We start from the raw sequence: 23,143 nt of genomic DNA, 5'->3' as shown, positions 1-23,143 counted from the left end.
CCGTTCACTGTGCCAACTCGCTGCGTTTTATCCGCCCGGCGCTCCGCTCGTTGTTGTGAGCGACGCTCCTCTGCCCTCCGCTGTTGCTGGAGGGGCGACCGCCTCCCAACTGCCCAGTGGGCAGCAGCGTCCTTCACGAGCTTCCTCCTCCACGGAGGCCGATCTTGACACGTGTAGGCACGCACACGCGCGTCTGCGTCACAAGTTCAAGTATCCAGGCCGTTGGCAATTTAAACACCGGCAGAGGTCGCAAACGGGTTTTGATTCCTTACCCGTACCCGTACCCGGCCGCACCAAATGGGTACCCGTACCCGTTCCCTACCCGTACCCTACCCGAAATGAGTGACAAACGGTGACTCACCAGTGACTCACGGCCTACCCGTACCCGGCCGCACCAGGGTCGCAAACGGCTACCCGTACCCGTACCTGGCCGGGTATGGGTAGCCGGGTATCGGGTAGGGTACGGGTATCGGGTACCCGGTTGCAACCTCTGCACCCCGGTGCCTGGCCTTGCTTGGCCCCGAGCCAGATTCAGACGACGTCGTCTCGCGAGGCAAACAGCGCAGCACGGCTTGGTCTGGCTCGGCTCGGCCAAACGGCAGTGGAACAAAAACACGATGAGCCGTGCCCATCGTGGCACGGCTCACGTGTGCCAGTGGAAACAAAAAAAACGGTGTGGCTGTGTCCCTTGCCCGAGAAGCACGGTGGCTAGGAGATGTTAACTACCTCGCCTGGTATACAGGAGGTCGTGGGTTCGATCCCGTACTCTGACGCCTGCTGTATATTTGGAGTTTGCGTGTCTCTCTCCCATCATCATCACGGTGGCTAGGAGATGTTAACTACCTCACCTGGTGTGCAGGAGGTCGTGGGTTCGATCCCGACCCTGACACCTGCTGTATATTTGGAGTTTGCGTCTCTCATCATCACGGTGGCTAGGAGATGTTAACTACCTCGCCTGGTGTGCAGGAGGTCGTGGGTTCGATCGTGTACCCTGATGCCTGCTTTATATTTGGAGTTTGCGTGTCTCTCTCTCTCTCATCATCATCACGGTGGCTAGGAGATGTTAACTACCTCACCTGGTATACAGGAGGTCATGGGTTCGATCCCGTACCCTGACACCTGCTGTATATTTGGAGTTTGCATCTCTCTCTCATCATCATCACGGTGGCTAGGAGATGTTAACTGCCTCGCCTGGTGTGCAGGAGGTCGTGGGTTCGACCCCGACCCTGACGCCTGCTGCTGTCTATTTGGAGTTTGCGTGTCTCTCTCTCTCATCATCACGGTGGCTAGGAGATGTTAACTACCTCGCCTGGTGTGCAGGAGGTCGTGGGTTCCATCCCGACTCTGACGCCTGCTGCTGTATATTTGGAGTTTGCGTGTCTCTCTCTCTCTCCACAATGGTCACGTGTATTTTTCTCCAGGCCCTTCTGTTTTTCCCTCTGCTGATGAATCTGAGCCCTCTCTCCTCATCACGTTACGGGAACCCCACCCTCCACGACCGATATTTTTCTAGGAAACCGGGGCGCCACACGCGTCGATGAGCCTCCGATCAATGGGGTATTTGTTTTGTTTGTTTTGAGTTTTTTTCTTTGTGAACGTGATTTACGTTTATTTATTACTGAACGTTATTTTTCCACCCCGCCGCTGTTTTGAAACCCCGATCGCATCGCTGGCGGTGGTGGTGGCGAGACGGTCGGCTCCATGGAACACGGTTCTAATCGCAACCCAGTCAATCGCGAGTCCATGAGTCTCTACGTGAGTCTATTAGTCTCTATGTGAGTCTAGGGGTCTCTACGTGAGTCTGTTAGTCTCTATGTGAGTCTAGGGGTCTCTACGTGAGTCTGTGAGTCTCTATGTGAGTCTATTAGTCTCTATGTGAGTCTCGGGATCTCTTCGTGAGTATGTCAGTCTCTATGTGAGTCTATGGGTTTCTACGGGAGTCTGTGCGTCTCTGTGAGTCTATGGGTCTCTATGTGACTCTATGGGTCTCTATGTGAGTCTCTATGTGAGTCTATGGGTCTCTATGTGAGTCTGCGAGTCTCTATACGAGTCTGAGCCTCTATGCGAGTCTATTGGTCTCTATGTGAGTTCATGGATCTCTTTGTGAGTCTATGAGTCTCTACGTGAATCTATTGGTCTCGATGTGAGTCTGCAAATATGTCAGCCTCTATGTGAATCTGTGGGTCTCTTTGCGAGTCTATGAGTCTCTACGTGAGAGTCTATGGTGTCTTTATATGAGTCTATGGGTTTCTATGGGAGTCTATGGGTCTCTACGCAAGTCTATTGGTCACCAGCTGAGACCACCAATTCACTGCAGTTTGAGGCTGAAACCTGGACTCGAACCCAGGATCTCGGCGGTGACGGCCTCGGCACTCGCTCAGCGTTTGTGACCTCCGAAAGCCACGTGGCCTCATTTTCGTCGTGTGTCTTTGATCCGTCCTGGAAAAATCGGTCGCTTCTTGGAAGATGAAGGAGAAGAAGTGGGGGGCTGGGGGGCTTTGTGGTGGGGGGGGGGGAAGAAAATAAATAAATAACCCCAGCGCATCTCTCCTGCACCACTTGCCTCTTGTTTCTGCTCTTGCCTTCGTTTGATCTCCCCGCTCTCCTCGCCGATGCCTGAGCTCCCAATTAGTCGCCCTCCGACTCTTCGCTTTTTTTCCCCGTGTCGGGGGCAATTTCTCGAACAATTGGGACGGAGGTTTTTTTGCGGTGAAGGGCGGCGGCAGCGGCGGGGGAACGATTGAAGCTACGTGCCAAATTATTGGGCCTTACGCGGTCAAGTAAAAAAAGATCGTCTCAGGGTTTTTTATTTTTCTCGCACAGCTACCGCTGCGCATTTCTCCCCGGGAACCTGCGGTTTGTTGCTGCGCCGACCGGGCCGGGCTGGGCCCGGCCGGGCGTCCCACCGGCTTGCGCTACCGGCGGCTCCCGGACTTCGCTCGGAGTTGCCTGGGGGTTGCGGTGGCTCGGTCCGTGACGCGGGGGCGCGATAACTCTCCCTAGCGCATGCGCGCATCACGTTGATGAGGTCGAGCAAAGTAACGACACGGACGGGACTCGTCGCGTCACCTGCACGCAGTGGCGTCAGTGTCGTTGTGTTGTTGTGTTGTTGTTGTTGTTGTCTCTATGTGAGTCTAACACGGGGAATAGCTTTGAAAGTTGTATAATCTCCTGTAGATGTAGATGCAACTGGTTCTTCACGTTCTGCAGATGTAGATGCAACTGGTTCTTCACGTTCTGTAGATGTAGATGCCACTGGTTTTTCACGTTCTGCAGATATAGATGCCACTGGTTCTTCACGTTCTGCAGATGTAGATGCCACTGGTTCTTCATGTTCTGCAGATGTAGATGCCACTGGTTCTTCGCGTTCTGCAGATGTAGATGCCACTGGTTCTTCACGTTTTGCAGATGTAGATGCCACTGGTTCTTCATGTTCTGTAGATGTAGATGCCACTGGTTCTTCACGTTCTGCAGATGTAGATGCCACTGGTTCTTCACGTTCTGCAGATGTAGATGCCACTGGTTCTTCACGTTCTGCAGATGTAGATGCCACTGGTTCTTCACGTTTTGTAGATGCAACTGGTTCTTCACGTTCTGCAGATGTAGATGCCACTGATTCTGCACGTTTTGCAGATGTAGATGCCACTGGTTCTTCACGTTTTGTAGATGCAACTGATTCTTCACGTTCTGCAGATGTAGATGCCACTGATTTTGCACGTTCTGCAGATGTAGATGTCACTGGTTCTTCACGTTCTGCAGATGTAGATGCCACCACCGCCATCTATTGCGCGGCGGTTGAACCGAACGTTTTAAGTCAGAGGAGTCCCCGCGTCGCGTTGCGTTGCATTGACGTGGCGCCGCGTCGTTCTCCGCAGGAGTCCATGGGCAAGAGTTCGGACAGCAAGTCGTACGTGATCGCCGCCCGCTGGGACCCCACGCTCGCCACCTTCCACGGCCTCAACGACGAGACCGCCAAGGGTACGTGCACTCGCGCTGCCACCGCCGGCGCGGCGGCGGCGGCGGTGACGCCCAACGCCGAGCCGACGTTTGGCGGATGTTGTCGGTGCCCGACGTTGGGCCGACGTTCGGAATCAAGATATTTATACTGGAGGAATCCGATGAGCTTTGAAGGTTTTTTAGACGGGTGTCCAGTAGTTGAGCAGGTGGTCTGATTTCGGTTGACGTTGAGCCAACGTTGGTGCGACGTTGGTTAAATGATTGTGGGTGGCTAATGGTTTTTTGGTTTCGATGCATGTGATTGCATGACTGGTTGTTCCCTTGTGATTGGTTGATTGGTTGATGAAACGCCTGCCTCACTGCCATCTGCGAGCCACAAATCAATACGAAATGTCGATGGATCAGCGGACAATATTCTCAAAGAGCGCGTTTCGGGCCAAGGTAAAGAGAGTTGCGTGGGGAGTGCAGGCCATCATCCATCCATCCATCTTGGGCCGCATTGGCACAAGACTCGACCAAAGACAACGTCAAACTTAATTAAAAAGATAATCGGGAGAAAGAATAAAATAGCCCTCCGCCCCTCCAATCGGCGCCCTTTGCTCCTCGGCGCAAGCGTGAGAATCCACGCGCACTCGGCATTTGCCGCGCCGCCTGCCACGACGTATCCACGGCGCGTCGTCCTAACTGGGAGAGACGGCGATGCCATGCCTATTAGCTGCCCCACGCTCCCCACCGCTGTCCCACGCTGCTCAACGCTGCCGCCCCCCCCACCCACGTCGTCAGCGGGAGATGAAATGGAGGCCAGCGAAGGTCATCATCATCATCATCATGATCGCGGAATCGGCCACACGGAACGGACGGGCGGAGGGACGGGCGGATGGACGGACGAACGGACGGACATAAATGGACTGATGGACGGATGGATAGATTAACAAATGGACAGCAGGACAGACGAAGGGATGGACCAATGGGCTGACAGCCAGACGGATGGACTGACAGATGGATAAGACAGATCGACAGACCATCTCCCAGCGCATCAGTTGAAATCATGCGGGGGGGGGGGGGTAAGTTTCTTAAATCACCCCCCTACCCCTCCCCCCTGCTTGTGTTCACCTGGCAGTGTTAACGTGCTCACCCATTGACAGATGAACCCGCCCGCCTACCAGAGAAGCGCGTAGCGGCCACCGTGCAAGAGCACAGGGGGCTCTCTGGGGCCTCCCTCTGGTGGAGTTGGAGGCACCTTCTGACCCGCAGCAGCCAGAGGCGTGAGCAGGGCAGTTGCGGGGATGCTCCTGTACTCCAAGAGCCGTCCGTCCCCGGCTAGGGTACACGGCTGAGGGTCTCCGCGCTTTGGGGGGTGAGGGCTTTTTGAGGGGTGGGTGGGGGGGGGGGCACGCGCTTTGAGAGGGGGCCCTCGATTCGACGTCCACGGTGTCTTCAGATGTCAAACAATTTTCTGAACTGGGCCTCTCCTAGGTCCACTCAGCCTCAAATAAGTACCATGGTGCGGTATAGTGTTGGCCGTGCCGGCCATCATAAGTGCTCGTTAACAGCACTTGCTCCAACAGTCTGTGGAGGCTATACGGGGGATCTTTGTTCCGCGGATGCCGATGAATGGGACGCGACGCGCGAGCGCGGCCGGTCGTCGCCGCCTTCACGTCTCCCCCCCCCTCGCCCTCCTCTCCCTCCTCTCTCCGCAGACAAGATGGCTCACCTGACGGTGGCGGCCGACCTGGTTGTCACCGAGGTGCAGGACCCGGTTCGATTCCTGTTCGAGGCGCCGGCTCGTGTGTTCCCGGCGACGGAGCGGTTCTGGTATTTCGGCCGGCGAGCCTTCACCGACACCTTCCACCTGCACCTGCGGCAGGCGAGTCTCTCCTCCCGGCGTCGGAGCTCGCTCGCCGGCTCGCCCCGGCGGTCGTCCGTCCGCTCGGTCGGTCGATCACCCGCTCGCCACGCACGCGCTCTCACCCGGTGGCCGTCTACTTCTTCTTTATTGCATGGGCCCCGCGGGGACCACCGGTGGCCCCCCCCCTCCCCCCCCCCCTGGTGGCCTCTAGTTCGACCCCTGACGTGCGGGCCCCACCGAGAACACACAAAGAGTGAAAAAACCCCATCGTCATCGTCATCATTGTCATCATCGTCATCATCGTCATCATTGTCATCATCATCGTCATCATCGTTATCATCGTCATCATTGTCATCATCGTCGTCATCATCGTCATCATTGTCGTCATCATCGTCATCATTGTCATCATTGTCATCATCGTCATCATCGTCATCATCGTCATCATCGTCATAATCGTCATCATTGTCATCATCGTCGTCATCGTCATCATCATCGTCATCATCGTCGTCATCGTCGTCATCATCGTCATCATCGTCAACATCGTCATCATTGTCGTCATCGTCATCATTGTCGTCATCATTGTCATCATCGTCATCATCGTCATAATCGTCATCATTGTCATCATCGTCATCATCGTCATAATCGTCATCATTGTCATCATCGTCGTCATCGTCATCATCATCGTCATCATCGTGCTGCTGTCAAAACCCCCAGTGGCTTCAAATGGCGCGGTGTCCCCCGCGTGCTCCTGATGTGGTCTTGTCGGCGAAAGTGCCCAACCCCCCCACCCCCCCCCGCAAGTTCGTGAAGATCGCTGGGACCGACACACGCTGAGACCAGGCTCACCACGAGGGGGCCCACGCTACGCGAGGCCGGAGGGGCCCAGGTGCTGGGAAATGAAGGGGGGTGGAGGGGGGAGGGGGGAGGTGGGGGGGGGGGGTGCCTTTTAATTGCTCTCTCCGGGGCTCATTCCACAGCGGAGGCTGCTCTTCCACTACTGGAGTGGTGGAGGGGGGGGCAGAGTGGAGCAAAGAGTGGAACGGTGGGGGGCAGAGTGGAGAAGGGGGGGGGGGAGTGCGGGATCGGGGAGGGGGCTTTGAATTGAGATGGGGGTGTGTTAGACTGAGAGGGTGCGAGAGAGAGCGAGAGAGAGAGTGGATGGAGAATTTATTATTCTTTTTTCTCACGTTGATGGCGTTTCTGGTATTAGGCGTCTGTGTACGCGTGTGTGTCACTGTGTGTGCGCGTGCGTGTCACTGTGTGTGCGTGTCACTGTGTGCATGTGCGTGTCACTGTGTGTGCGTGCATGTCACTGTGTGTGTGCGTGTCACTGTGTGTGCGCGTGCGTGTCACTGTGTGTGTGCGTGTCACTGTGTGCATGTGCGTGTCACTGTGTGTGCGTGCGTGTCACTGTGTGTGTGCGTGTCACTGTGTGTGCGCGTGCGTGTCACTGTGTGTGCGTGCGTGTCACTGTGTGTGTGCGTGTCACTGTGTGTGCGCGTGCGTGCGTGTCACTGTGCGCGCGTGCGTTTCACTGTCTGTGGGGAGCGGTGGTGTAGAGGTTAGCGCGCTGAACTACGAACTCGACGACCCGAGTTCGATTCCCGCTCGTGGCCAACGCTAGTGACAATTTTCTGAACTGGGCCTCACCTAGGTCTACTCAGCCTCAAATAAGTACCATGGATGCGGTGTAGTGTTGGCCGTGCCGGCCATCATAATTGCTCGTTAACAGCACTTGCTCCAACAGTCTGTGGAGGCTATACGGGGGATCTTTGTCTTTGGAAAGCCGCATTGTGGCGGTGAGCGCGTTGCACTACGAACCCGGCGTAGAGCCGAGTTCGATTCCCACTCACGGCCAACACCAGCGACGATTATCTGAACGGGTCCTGGGCCTCCTCCCCTAGGTCGACTCGGCCATAAAAATGAGGACCTGGTGCGGTGTGTGGTAAACGTCACCACTGGGTGATACAAAGGCGGCCGAGCATGGCACGGTGCTGACCACCCCCCCTCCCCACCTCGCGTGCCTTGTCATCCTTCGCCGCTACCGAAAGGCAAACTTGATTTGAAGCTAAAGGCACTTGTCCCCAACGGTCCGTTGAAGGCTATACGGGGGATCTTTGTCTTTGCCACGTCTCGTGGCTGGGCCCCCCCCCCACCCCCCCACCCCCCCCACCCCCCCCACCCCCCACCCCCCCCACCCCCCCACCCCCCACCCCCCCCACCCCCCCACCCCCGACCTCCGCCTGCTGGAACGCGCTCGCGGGGCCACTCCGCTCGCCGCTTCGCGGCTCGCCATGAAATTGGAATCGATTTTTATTCGCCGCCGTCTCGCAGGCGACCTGACGGCCGTCTACGAGACGATGATGGGGCCCCCCGGGCCTCTCCCCTTCCTCCCCTGCTCCCCTCCCCTGCTCCCCTGCCCTGCTCCCCTCCCCTGCTCCCCTCCCCTGCTCCCCTGCTCCCCTCCCCTGCTCCCCTGCTCCCCTGCTCCCCTGCTCTCCTCCCCTACTCCCCTGCTCCCCTCCCCTGCTCCCCTCCCCTGCTCCCCTCCCCTGCTCCCCTGCTCCCCTCCTCCCCTGCTCCCCTCCCCTGCTCCCCTCCCCTCCTCCCCTGCTCCCCTCCTCCCCTGCTCCCCTCCCCTACTCCCCTGCTCCCCTCCCCTGCTCCCCTCCCCTCCTCCCCTGCTCCCCTCCTCCCCTGCTCCCCTCCCCTACTCCCCTGCTCCCCTCCCCTGCTCCCCTCCCCTCCTCCCCTCCTCCCCTGCTCCCCTCCCCTGCTCCCCTCCCCTCCTCCCCTCCTCCCCTGCTCCCCTGCTCCCCTCCCCTGCTCCCTTCCTCCCCTGCTCCCCTCCCCTGCTCCCCTCCTCCCCTGCTCCCCTCCCCTGCTCCCCTCCCCTCCTCCCCTCCTCCCCTGCTCCCCTGCTCCCCTCCCCTGCTCCCCTCCTCCCCTGCTCCCCTCCCCTGCTCCCCTCCCCTCCTCCCCTCCTCCCCTGCTCCCCTGCTCCCCTCCCCTGCTCCCCTCCCCTGCTCCCCTCCTCCCCTGCTCCCCTCCCCTGCTCCCCTCCCCTCCTCCCCTCCTCCCCTCCTCCCCTGCTCCCCTGCTCCCCTCCCCTGCTCCCCTGCTCCCCTCCTCCCCTGCTCCCCTCCCCTGCTCCCCTCCCATCCTCCCCTCCTCCCCTGCTCCCCTGCTCCCCTCCCCTGCTCCCCTCCCCTGTTCCCCTGCTCCCCTGCTCCTCTCCCCTGCTCCCCTCCCCCGCGTGTGCCACCCTCGGCTGCCCGACGAGCAGGCCGGCCGAACGGGCACCGCAACCGAACCCCCGACAAGTCGGCGCGGGGACGCAACGTTCGCTCTGGCCAGGAATTTGGTCTTACGAGCCGCGAATGATGAATGCGCGAATGCCGGGGGAGGGGGCATGGGGGGTGGGTGGGGGTGGGGAGGGGAGGGGGCATGGGGGGTGGGTGGGGGTGGGGAGGGGAGGGGGCATGGGGGGTGGGTGGGGGTGGGGAGGGAGCGTGGTGGGGGGGGGGGGGCATGCGAGAGAGACGTGGGCTCAGCGTGGAGGCCCTCTGGGCCAGCGAGTGGTGCCGGAGTTGCGGACGCAATCAGCGGGGACGCTGGGCGTGAGATGCGGGGACGCTGATTGCGTGAGATGCGGGGACGCTGGGTGTGGGATGCGGGGACGCTGATTGCGTGGGATGCGGGGAGCAGCGGTTGACCCCCACGGCCGCGTCAAAGGGAGGTGTGGATTTTGTTTGTGCGATGAGTTAGTCCATTCGTCTGTCCGTCTGTCTGTAACACGGGGGCGGGGGGGGGGGGGTCTCATAACGATGAACGAACCCTTCCGCGGTGGTGATGATGACGATGACCGTGACGACGATGATTACAACGATGATGGCGATCACGATAGTCATGCTGATGATGCTGGCATCAACGAGGTCGGTGATGGTGATGACGACACCGATGACGATGATACCAGTGACACAGGCGATGGTGATGATGACGATACCATCGACCCAGGCGATGGTGATGATGGTGATGATGATGGTGATGACGATACCAGGGACCCAGGCGATGGTAATGATGATGATGACGATGACTTTCACCAATGACCCCGGCGGCGATGACGATGACGACGACGACGATGATGGTGATGACGTCACCGCTGCTGCCCTCCCAGCTGCCCCCACGGGACGAGACGACGCCGGACGAGGCTCGGGCCTGCCCCTACGAGCTGCTCGCCCTCACGAGCGAGTCGGAGCGACAGCGCGCCACCACCGCATCCACCACCGCCACCACGGGAGGGGCGGGAGGGGTCCTGGCGGGAGTGTGGGGGGGCGGCGGAGGGGGGGTCCCGTCGTCCCCGTCGCTCACGCTGTCGGCGCGGGGCTCGCAGAGTTCGGCGTTCGCCACCCCCACGGAGGATGAGGACGACGGAGGTGAGGGGCGGGGGGGGGGGCGGGCGAAAGTGGGTGAGGGTTGGTGAGTGTGCGTGAGGGTTGGTGAGTGTGGGAGTGGGTGGGAGTGGGTGGGTGAGTGAGAGTTGGTGAGTGGGTGAGTCTGGGTGAGAGTGGATGAGAGTGGATGAGTGTAAGTGAGAGTGAGTGAGAGTGGGTGAGTGAGAGTGAGTGAGTGTGGGTGAGAGTGAGTGAGAGTGGGTGAGTGTGGGAGTGGGTGAGTGTGGGTGGGTGAGTGAGTGTGGGTGAGTGAGAGTGAGTGAGTGAGAGTGGGTGAGTGAGTGTGGGTGAGTGGGTGAGTGTGGGTGCGTGAGAGTGGGTGAGTGTGGGTGGGTGTGGGTGGGTGGGTGAGAGTGGGTGAGTGAGTGTGGGTGAGTGGGTGAGTGTGGGTGCGTGAGAGTGGGTGAGTGTGGGTGGGTGTGGGTGGGTGGGTGAGAGTGGGTGGGTGAGTGTGGATGAGTGTGGGTCCATGTGGGTGAGAGTGGCAGCAGTGGCAGAGTGGTGAGTGTGCACACTGCGCTACGATCACGGCGACTAAAGTTCGATTCCCACTCATGTTCAGCACCGGTGGAGAATCTCTGACCCGCTGCCTGGGCCTCCCCTAGATCGACTTAAACTTAAATGAGTACCTCGTACACACCTGTCAACCCCTTCTCAGTGCCCTACCTCATTAAAGACCAATGCAGACCCTATTGGTCACCTCGTGTCCCGTATAAATCTTAAGGTTCATCCTACAAAGTCCCATCACAACGGAGACACAAACAGACAAACCATTGTTTGCTGCCCGTATTGAAACGGCCGTGAAGCCGTATGGACCCGAAAACTCAATTTCCCTGCGCGAGAACACGGGGCAAACCGTATCGGCCGACAGCTATTCTAGCGGAGTATGTTAACACCATCAGCGCCGGGGAGCGAAAGGCAGCCGGGTATATAATATTCTGAACATCTGCAGTTTTAGTTAGACGTTTAATATTTTCAAGTGAATTTTATGCTAAATTTCAGCTTTCCAACGGCTCCTTTTTAATAAATGTTTTCTCCTACAACATCACAGTGCAGCGCCACATTAAATACGCACTACAATGACGATAGCTTAAAGTGATTTGAAGCATGTTTTATTTTCAAAATGGAAATATGTTTTGGGGGGGGGGGGGGGGCAGAGCTTTGTGACGTCATATTTGAGGGGGGGAGGGGGGGTCAAAAATCGGCCAAAATCGCGTGACGTCATTGATGGTGCGGTGTAGTTAATAAACTCCTCCACTCGAGAGGCAAAGGCTGCCGGGATGTGGTGCTGGCTACCCACCCGGTCACGTGCGCCGTGCCGGCCTTCCCAGGTGCGGCCACTCGCTCAGCAGTGCTTGCCCCGAGGGTCTGTTCAAGGCCACGGTGGGGTAGCCTCTCTGCCTTTGGCGTATCGGGCAGCACACAATGTGACTGCGTTGTGACTCCAGCCCGTCCGCCAGCAGCAGTTTAGCTGTCGGCCTCGACGTGCAACCTAGCCTGGCACACGCGGCGGCGGCGTGGTGGTGGTGGCGTCAAAAGCAAAGGTCCCCCGTGCAGCCTGAACGGACTGTTGGGGCAAGTGCTGTTGGCGAGTAGCACCGATGAAAGCCGCCACTGTGGCACGCGAGGGGGTGGGTGGCCAGCACCACACCCGGCCGCCTTTGTCTTCCCACTGGTGATGTTTACACACCAGGTGTTCATTTGAGGCTGAGTCCACCTAGGGGAGTCCCAGGGCCTGTTCGTGGTTGGCCGTGAGCGGCAATGGAACTCGGCTCGCCGGGTTCGCAGCGCAGCGCTGACTGCTACGCCACCGCACCCACGTTCCGTTGGCGACTCGCGACGTCACGTGGCCCCACCACCAACCCACCACGTGTCCCACCCTGTCGCGGCGAGACCCCTAAACAAAATCCGCGGCCTCCGAGGACCGAACCCAACCCCCACCCAGCCCCCCCCAGCCCCCAGCTCACCGCTACAACGGCAACGATCCTGGAACCCCAACGGGCTCCTCCCGCCCCGCTGAACATTAAACGCGCGCCGCTCCGATCGTTCGACCGACGGCACCGACCGAGCGAGCGACCGGTGATCGATGCGCCGCCGATTGATCGGAACAGCGTCCGCGCGCCGGTGTCGCCGCTAATTGAACCACGCGGTGTGCGCGGGCGTGCGTGATGGGGATGGCGGGGGGAGGCGGGGGTGTTGTGATGGGTGAGAGAGTCGGGGGCGGTGGATAATTACCAGCGAGCGCCGAACCCCCCGTGGAGGGTTGGCGGTGAGTTCCCGCTCCGTGGCCGCCACCGCTGCCGACGCGTCGGCGTTTGGCGGCGCGAGAACGGTTTTGTATTTGCCGCAATAGAGGTTTGTTTTTGGGTCGTGCGTTGGATTGTGAAGTCCACGGCATTTACAACCTCGGTACGACGTTTCGCCAGTAGTAATTGATGATGCTAGTTGTAATTATTGGCAAAGCGTCGTATTTGGATTGTAAATGTTGTGGCTTGGCTCTCCAACACACAACCGGTTAGTGCTGTATTAGTATACTACACTATACACTACACTATACACTACACTATACACTAGTGCTGTACTAGTGTACTACACTATACACTACACACTACACTATACACTACACTATACACTACACTACACTACTAGTGCTGTACTAGTATACTACACTATACACTACACTATACACTACACTATACACTACACACTACACTATACACTACACACTGCACTATACACTACACTACACACTAGTGCTGTACTGGTGACGAATTGGCCACGTTCTGTTTACGTGACAACCCTTACTAGTCGACTGTGTCGGGTGGTGGCAGGTTTAACGACACATTTATTTATTTACGCGATCTAACCCCAAAAAAAACCTCTTATGGTTGAGATTGGTCGCGAAAGCCCGCTACCAGGTGTTAAGGTGGTTTTGTCTTTATCCGCCCGGCACGTTCGTGCACGGGCCTGGCTCCCCCCCCGCCCCCCTCACAATGGCCATGTCGGAGACGCTGAGAGCCTGGGTTCGAATCTGGGCTGCGGCGATTAAACCGGGATCGTAGTGAGTTGATGGTCTCAGCCCAGACACCAGTGACTCACATAGAGAACCATAGACTTACATAGAGACCCATAGACTCACATAGAGACTCATAGATGCACACATAGACTCATAGACTCACATAGAGACTCATAGACGCACACATAGAGCCATAGACTCACATAGAGACCCATAGACTTACATAGAGCCATAGACTCACATAGAGAACCATAGACTTACATAGAGACTCATAGATGCACACATAGAGCCATAGACTCACATAGAGACTCATAGACTCACATAGAGACTCATAGATGCACACATAGAGCCATAGACTCACATAGAGACTCATAGACGCACACATAGAGCCATATACTCACATAGAGACCCATAGACTTACATAGAGACTCATAGGCTTACATAGAGACCCAAAGACTCACATAGAGACTCATAGACTCACATAGAGACTCATACTCACATAGAGCCATAGACTCACATAGAGACCATTGACTTACACAGAGACCCATAGACTCACATAGAGACTCATAGATGCACACATAGAGCCATAGACTCACATAGAGACTCATAGACACACACATAGAGCCATAGACTCACATAGAGACCCATAGACTTACATAGAGACTCATATGCTTACATAGAGACCCATAGACTCACATAGTGACTCATATACTCACATAGAGACTCATAGACTCACATAGAGACTCATAGACTCACATAGAGCCATAGACTCACATAGAGACCGTTGACTTACACAGAGACCCATAGACTCACATAGAGACTCATAGACGCACACATAGATCCATAGACTCACATAGAGACTCATAGGCTTACACAGAGACCCATTGACTTACGCATCGAGACCCATAGACTTACACAGAGATCCATAGACTTACATAGAGACCCATTTACTCATGTAGTCTGGGTTGTGATCAAACCGGCTTCTCAGGCGCAGTGAGTTGGTGGCCTCAGCCCAGACACCGGCAAACGCGGCACACCACGTCCAGTATCCCCTCCCCTCTGTAGCCGTGACCGCGGCCATAGCCGGTCACGTGGACGGCTGCGACCTCCCCCCGTGGAACGTTCACAAATTAACGACGACGGTGACGTGTGCCGGCAGGCGCGTTCCGCACGCACTCGCCCGCGACCGCTGAGCTAATTGGGTAGCGATGTGCTGTGTGTGGTGAGGGGAGGGCGGGGGCTGGGGGGCTGGGGTGTTGGGGGTGGGTGATTAGTAGGTGTTGAGGGGGGGGTCGGTGGGGTAGTGTTCGCACTGTCCGTGTCCGAACACGGTGACCGCCATCGGGGGTGCGATGAGAGTGACCGGGGCACCGCGGCCAGATCCAACGCTCGCCCTGACCACGCTCACCCTGACCTAACTCATCCTCGCTCACCCTCGCTCACCCTCACTCACCCTCACTCACCCGCACTCACCCTTGCTCACCCTCGCTCACCCGCGCTCACCCTCGCTCACCCTGGCCACACTCACCCTGACCATGCTCACCCTCGCTCACCCGCACTCACCCTGACCATGCTCACCCTCGCTCACCCTCGCTCAACCTCGCTCACCCTAACTCACCATTACCACACTCACCCTCACCACGCTCACCCTCGCTCACCCTCGCTCACCCTCGCTCACCCTGGCCACACTCACCCTGACCATGCTCACTCTTGCTCACCCTCGCTCACCCTAACTCACCATTACCACGCTCGCCCTGACCATGCTCACCCTCGCTCACCTGCACTCACCCTTACCACACTCACCCTCACCACGCTCACCCTCGCTCACCCTCGCTCACCCTGGCCACACTCACCCTGACCATGCTCACCCTTGCTCACCCGCACTCACCCTCGCTCACCCTGACCACACTCATCCTCGCTCACCCGCACTCACCCTGACCATGCTCACCCTCGCTCACCCTCGCTCACCCACCCTCAAGCCGCTCGCCATTCTGACCGTCGACGGTCCTCGTAGGAGATCCCGAGCGCGCCTGAGATCGAGCTCCGAGGGGGCGTTAGATGGCAAAATGAAAAACAAAGTTGTAGTTTCGTTTCGTTTCGCTCGCCGATCGCGTCCGTGGTGTCCGGCACGTGACCCTGCGGGTCACGGTTGGAGGCCCTGCCGGGACGCTTCTGAAGGTGGTTGGGAACCGGAGGTGGGGCCGGGTGGCTCGGGGTTCTACTCCGGGTTGCAGCCCCAACCACAGTGGTGACGCTGGGGTTCGGGTCTAGTGAGTTGGTGGTCTCAGCTGATGAATTCGAGACCCATAGACTCGCATTGAGACCCATAAACTCGCATCGAGACCCGTAGACTCACATAGAGATGCGCAGACTCACAAGGAGACTGATAGACTCACACAGAGACCCATAGACTCACACAGAGACCCATAGACTCACACAGAGACCCATAGACTCACACAGAGACCCATAGACTCACAGAGAGACCCATAGACTCACACAGAGACCCATAGACTCACAGAGAGACCCATAGACTCACACAGAGACCCATAGACTCACACAGAGACCCATACACTCACATAGAGACCCGTAGACACGTATAGAGATCCATCAACTCACACAGAGACCCATAGACTCACATAGAGACCCATAGACTCACATAGAGACCCATAGACTCACATAGAAACCCATAGACTCACAAAGAGACCCATAGACTCACAAATAGACCCATAGACTCACACAGAGACCCATAGACTCACACAGAGACCCATAGACTCACACAGAGACCCATACACTCACATAGAGACCCGTAGACACGTATAGAGATCCATCAACTCACACAGAGACCCATAGACTCACCAATAGACCCATAGACTCACACAGAGACCCATAGACTCACACAGAGACCCATAGACTCACAAAGAGACCCATAGACTCACACAGAATCCCATAGACTCACACACAGAGTCGCCCGGCGTATCGGCTGTAAAGCCGTGTGACTGGCACTCACCTCTCCCTCTCTCTCCCTCCTCCGTTGTCGTCCCACAGACAACGACGAGCCGCTGCTGAGCGGCTCGGGCGACGTGTCACGTGAGTGCGCGCAGAAGCTGCTCGAGGCCTGGTCCGACCTGCTCGCCAAGTGGTACGCACACGCACAAGGACACGCACAAGGACACGGACACGCACAAGGACACGGACACGTGCGGACACGCACAAGGACACGGACGCGCACGGACACACACAAGGACACGGACACGCACGGACACACACAAGGACACGGACGCGCACGGACACACACAAGGACACGGACACGCGCGGACACGCACAAGGACACGGACACGCGCGGACACGCACAAGGACACGGACACGTGCGGACACGCACAAGGACACGGACACGTGCGGACACACACAAGGACACGGACACGTGCGGACACGCACAAGGACACGGACAGGTGCGGACACGCACAAGGACATGGACGCGCACAGACACACACAAGGACACGGACACGCACGGACACGCGCACGGACACGCGTACGGACACGAGTACGGACACGCGTACGGACACGCGTGCGGACACGTGTATGAACATACGTACGGACACGCGTATGGACACGCGCGCACGCGGTTTACCACTCGGACGCGGCGTTGTAGCAACGGGGCGTGCGCGTTTTGTGTCGTGCGAACGGCGTTTCCGAGGGACGGCGTCGCGACGTCTAGCGAGCACTTGGCCACGTTAGACCATCGGGCCCCGAAGGGACACGGTGGGACGTGAGGCCACCGCCCGGCCAGGGATAGAACTCTCCCACTCGCTCCCCCGACCGTCCACGCTGCCCGGGCTGCCCGGTGAACGCCAATCCCTCACCGGCGGCGAGAGCGACGATTTGTGAGGCCACGTCAGGCCGAGTTAGCCGGCGTCGTCGTCGTCGTCGCTCGATTTTGGTGGTTCCCCGGTAGGTCGCCGGCGCGTCTGGCCGAGGTCGGGGGTCAGGGGTGAGGGTTAAACGGCGCTCGCTAAGTGATCCGGCGTCGGGGTTGAAGGGTCACAGGTGGCTACGCGAGGGGGGGTGGGGCGACCGTGCGAAATTATACCGCGCGGCCACGTCCCAACAAATCCCCGGCGGCCGTGCTCGATCCACTGCTGGATGAACGCTTCTCTCCCCAGGCCGGCATCGCCGCCACCACCACCTCTAGCGATCCGGCCGCAGCGTCAGCCAGGGTCGTCCGTAGTAGGGGGGGGAGGAGGGGGGGTGCGCCCCCCCCCCTCCCCCCGACGCCTTCAAACCAAACCCGGTGACCCGAGTCCGATTCCCGCTCACGGCCAACACCGGTGACGATTGTCTGAATCGTTCATGCGCCTCCCCAAGGTCGACTCGGCCTCAAATGAGTACAGGCGTGGTGCGTAAGCGCATCACCAGGCAAAGGCGGCCGGGCGTGGTGTTGGCCACAATCGGTGCCACTCGCTAACAACGCTTGCCCCTGTGTCGCCTGTTAAAGGCTACACGGAGATCATTACTTTTGTGGTTGTGTGTTTGTGTGCACGGCCGACAGCACTTGCCCCAACAGCCTGTCAAAGGCTACACATGGCATCTTTGCCTTTGTGTGTCCGCGTGTGCCGCTGCGGGCGGGCGCGCGCGTGTCGGAGCGGACGGCACGCGGTGCCAGCGGAATATCTCTCCGTGTCACCGTCATCGATTCGGAATTGACTCGTCGCCCCGGGGGTGGCGGGGGTGGTGGCGCACAGAGTCTCGGGGGGGGGGGGCGGGGGGGGGTCGCATTGGCCGTGTCGGTGAGCGACGAGGCCGATCCGCCGACATCCTGAGCTTCAAATCCAAACGGATCAGCGCGGACTTCATTTATAACCGGGACGACGCGGCCCGCCGAGGCCGCTCCGTCATCCCTCTCTCGGTGTCGCGAGCGGAGGACGGCTCGTAGGCCCTGGCCGGTCGTCTGCCTCTCGTGACTTGTGCTGATTAGACGTCTTGAGCGTCAAACGGCGAATTGAGAACACTGGTCATCAACAGTCACGAAAGCTTTAAATCAAAGGTTAAACTAAATCAAGATCGGCCAGTTCACCAGCATCGATGCGTGACAGCCTGCCTCTGATGCTGCTGCTGCTGATGAGACACCGGTGTGGCGAAACTCGTCCAGAGTCTGTTCGTCTTGCAACAATAATAACAACAACAACATCAATAACACTGGTCAACAAAAAAAACCATTTTTTTCTGGCCTGGACTTTTGCAGCTGTTTTAGACTAATTTCAGGGTGCCGATTCCAAATCTGATCTCAGATTTGCTCGATCACATCTCATTTTTATGCTATCGGCATACCCCATTTTCATTGATTTTACCCGAAATTAACTCCGTCACTTATGATTGCAAGTTGTTGCGAGTCAGTGACTGCTTTAGTGGTAAAATATGGTGCTGTATTTTTAGGATAGTGTGTTTATAATACCATTTTATGTAGATATCCACATTTATTTAATATTTTTCTTCTGCAGTTTTTATTGAAAATGCAATATTTGATTTCTCAAAAACCTGATGTGATGGACAAAAACTGATGCCAGATTTGGAATCAGCACCCCAAAATTACATTAAAACCGTTGGAATACCTTATGCCAGAAAAAGTGTGACCAGTGTAATTGCATCAACAGCAGCGAACAGCGATCTCGGTCTCCAGGTGTCGCCCACAGATGGGATGCGGTGGTCAGCGATGCAAAAGCTCGCACAGAGATCCACAGACTCAAGCATGGAGACCCATGGACTTACACAGAGATCCATAGACTTGCACATAGACATCCATGGACTTACACAGAGCTCTATAGACTCACGCATAGAGAGCCATAAACTTACACAGAGATCCATAGACTCACGCATAGAGATCCATAGACTCACGCAGAGATCCATAGACTTACACAGAGATCCATATACTTACATAGAGATCCATAGACTCACGCATAGAGATCCATAGACTTACACAGAGATCCATAGACTCACGCATAGAAATCCATAGACTCACGCATAGAGATCCATAGACTCACGCATAGAGATCCATAGACTCACGCATAGAGATCCATAGACTTACACAGAGATCCATAGACTCACGCATAGAGATCCATAGACTTACACACAGAGATCCATAGGTTCACTCATAGGAATCCATAGACTCACGCATAGAGATCCATAGGTTCACTCATAGAGATCCATAGGTTCACTCATAGGAATCCATAGACTCACGCATAGAGATCCATAGGTTCACTCATAGAGATCCATAGATTCACTCATAGAGACCCATAGACTCACACAGAGATCCATAGACTTACACACAGAGATCCATAGACTCACACAGAGACCCATAGACTCACACAGAGATCCATAGACTTACACACAGCACTTGCTCCTGCAGTCTGTTAAAGCTACACGGGGGGGATGATCTTTTATCTGTGGTCCATAGTTATCTTTGCATGACCACAATCGTGGCACTTGTGGCTGGTGCCTTTGACATTTCCATACACGGCAGGGAGACGCACACACCATCGACCTGCCGCTGACGTTCTGATTGCGGGTGACGGTCCCACCGCCGGTGTCTCCGAGGCGGGGAGGAATGTGAATGCCAGGAGGTGTGCCGCATCCAGCTCCCGAATGAGGAGCTGGTCACAGCGAATCAGAATAACGACTTTGTGTGCCGGAGGAATCCGATGAGCCGCAAAGCTCTTTCTTTCACGGATGTGATTGCGGACGACCGCTTCGTGCCACTCCGTTCGCCGGCGTTGCCGCGTGTCCGGGCGGAGCGAATTCGACGATGTGGCGACGAGCGGTAGCGGCGGCGGTCCCAGAGGAAGGGGGGGGGGGGCACGGGATGATTGGGACTTGGTGTCTGTGGCGGCGATGATATAAACCAACGTGATGAAGCCGCTGCGGCACGAGTCAAAACAGAACCCGACACGCGCTCGCCCCTGCGGACGGCTCGGACGGAGCAAAGCGCCCGTCGGGTGAATTCATCCCGGAGCTGAACGTTATCGGTACATATCAGCGCGAGGAGGAGTGGCGCGCGCATGCACACACGTGCGCACGCACACACGTGCGCGCGGGGATCATCCTCCTCGGGGGGAGCTCGCGACAGATGTCGCGTCTTGTTTAACCGCGGGTGTGTGATCAATAACGAGCCTCTCGCCAATTAATAATTCATCTCGACGCGCGCCCCGATCGCTCGCGACGTCGAGGCGGGCGCGTAGAGACGCGCGGGGGGGGGGGGGGTAGGGGGAGGGGGTGGCCTGCATGCCCCCCCCCCCCTCAACACGCTTCGATCGCACGGGGGCGGTTACGTGGTCTGGGGAGGTCAGCGGGCGGGGGGCAGGGGGGGGTGTGGTGACGTGGCCCCGGACGGAAGTGCGTTGTCTACCTGTTGCACAGGTTTCTTATCCTGTTTAATATTTCTACGCAGACAGAGAGAGAGCATCTGAGCTCAAGGCGCTCTACGGCAGAGTTTCATCGCGGGAACAATAACGGAGTTGATTCGGATGGCAGGGGCAGCGCACGAGGGGGACTACAGGGGAGGGATGGGGTGGAGTGGAGGGGCGAGGGGAGGGAAGATGAAGGGGGAAGAAGAGGTGAGGATTTAAAAGAGGAACAGAAAGAGGTTAAGGAGGGGGACTGCTTAATGTACTGGGGTAGTGCTTAGTCTATGAGCAGTGGGCAGTGCTGAGTCTATGGTGCAGTGCTGAGTCTATGGGCAGTGGGCAGTGCTGAGTCTATGGTGCAGTGCTGAGTCTATGGTGCAGTGTTCAGTCTATGGGCAGTGCTGAGTCTATGGTGCAGTGCTGAGTCTATGGTGCAGTGCTGAGTCTATGGGCAGTGCTGAGTCTATGGTGCAGTGCTGAGTCTATGGTGCAGTGCTGAGTCTATGGGGTAGTGCTGAGTCTATGGGCAGTGCTGAGTCTATGGTGCAGTGCTGAGTCTATGGTGCAGTACTGAGTCTATGGGCAGTGCTGAGTCTGTGGTGCAGTGCTGAGTCTATGGTGCAGTGCTGAGTCTATGGGCAGTGCTGAGTCTATGGTGCAGTGCTGAGTCTATGGTGCAGTGTTGAGTCTATGGTGCAGTGCTGAGTCTATGGTGCAGTGCTGAGTTTATGGGCAGTGCTGAGTCTATGGTGCAGTGCTGAGTCTATGGTGCAGTGCTGAGTCTATGGACAGTGCTGAGTTTATGGGCAGTGCTGAGTCTATGGTGCAATGTTGAGTCTATGATGCAGTGCTGAGTCTATGGTGCAGTGCTGAGTCTAAGGACAGTGCTGATGTGTCCATCCTTGTGTCGATTACGTCTCGCGTCCACGCTGTCCGTCCATTTGTCCAAGGACGTTCCCGGCTCCCCTGTCCGCACGCACAGAAGAGGTTCCCGTCGTCGGCGCATAATTGCCGAGCGATTTAATTCCCATTAAAGTAACACGCTTCGATTGGCCGACCTCGCGAACCCTTCCCATCAATTCCTACCCCTCCGGCCACCACCCCCCCCCCTCTCCACCGCCCCCACCCCTCCACTCATCCTACCCCCCCCCCCTCTCTCCCCATAACACCCCTTCCCCTCCTCTACCAAAAAGCAAAGATCCCCCCTATAGCCTTCGCAGACTGTTGGGGCAAGTGCTGTGAGCGAGCAGCGCTTGTGCAGGCTGGCACGGCGCACGAGGGGGTGGGTCTAAATGTGTCCGCGCACCGCATCGGGTGCTCATCTGAGGCTGAGTCGACCTAGGATGGCGCCCAGGACCGATGCGGATAATCGTCACCGGTGTTGGTGACCGTGAGTGGGAATCGAACCCGGGTCGCCGGGTTCGTGGCGCGGAGACCTTCCAGCCGCGTCACCGCTCCCCGCATTGCCGCTTCTCTACCACCACCACCACCACAACCACCACAACCACCACCACCACAACCACCACAACCACCACCACCACAACCACCATCACCACCACCACAACCACCACCACCACAACCACCACCACCACAACCACCACCACAACCACCACCACAACCACGAGCAGCAGCAGCTCCCATCAGCACTGCGCCACGGTGACCACGTGAGGTTAATGACTCATTAAGGGACTTGTGTGCGGCGGGGCGGGGAGGAAGGGGGGGGGGGGCGGTGTTCGCCCGGCGCTAGAGAAAGAGAGGGGGGGGGTGAAGGGCGGACGTGTTGAAGTGACGACGGCGAGAACGTCGCTGCCGGATGGGGTGGGGGGGGTTCGTGTGGGGGCAGGGGGCTCGGGGAGCGTTGTGGGGGGGGGGCTCTGTGGGCTGGGTTAGGCAGGGGGGGGGGGGGTCTCGGTGTCGGCCCCTACCGGCGATCCGATGATTTTCCGCGATTCTGGGCCCCGCGGCGTCAGAGTTGAGGAAGCGTCGTATTGGCGGTTCCCGACTACGGACGAGAGCACCTAGAGCACGAAGGCGGCAGCTCGCTGCGTCGCTCGTTCTGTGTCCGTCTGCGTGGGGGGGGGGGGGGGGGGTCCCACACAGCGGAGCGTGGCGCGTTGTCTCCGCACTGCGAGTCTCGGTGCGAGTCCGTCGGTCTCCGCGAGCGAGTCGGTGTATCCTCTGTGAGTCCGTCGGGCTCCGCGTGCGAGTCGGTGTATCCTCTGTGAGTCCGTCGGGCTCCGCGTGTGAGTCGGCGTATCCTCTGTGAGTCCGTCGGGCTCCGCGTGTGAGTCGGCGTATCCTCTGTGAGTCCGTCGGGCTCCGCGTGTGAGTCGGCGTATCCTCTGTGAGTCCGTCGGGCTCCGCGTGTGAGTCGGCGTATCCTCTGTGAGTCCGTCGGGCTCCGCGTGCGAGTCGGTGTATCCTCTGTGAGTCCGTCGGGCTCCGCGTGCGAGTCGGCGTATCCTCTGTGAGT

The 23,143-nt window shown here is 57.9% G+C and overlaps 1 protein-coding gene across 1 annotated transcript in view; it reads left to right on the top strand.

Moving 5' to 3' along the window:
- Positions 1–23,143, top strand: part of LOC133354707 (rab GTPase-activating protein 1-like) — an 85,581-nt gene that overhangs the window by 26,549 nt on the left and 35,889 nt on the right. The window contains exons 8-11 of the mRNA XM_061571760.1: positions 3,876–3,978; positions 5,658–5,824; positions 9,984–10,242; positions 16,322–16,415. Coding sequence (XP_061427744.1) covers positions 3,876–3,978; positions 5,658–5,824; positions 9,984–10,242; positions 16,322–16,415 — 623 coding nt within the window. The remainder of the gene's footprint in view (positions 1–3,875; positions 3,979–5,657; positions 5,825–9,983; positions 10,243–16,321; positions 16,416–23,143) is intronic.

This window comes from Lethenteron reissneri, chromosome 48, assembly GCF_015708825.2.
Source record: "Lethenteron reissneri isolate LAM-NWPU_2019-01 chromosome 48, ASM1570882v1, whole genome shotgun sequence".
Taxonomy (NCBI): domain Eukaryota; kingdom Metazoa; phylum Chordata; class Hyperoartia; order Petromyzontiformes; family Petromyzontidae; genus Lethenteron; species Lethenteron reissneri.
This window is presented reverse-complemented; position numbering and strand designations above follow the sequence as displayed.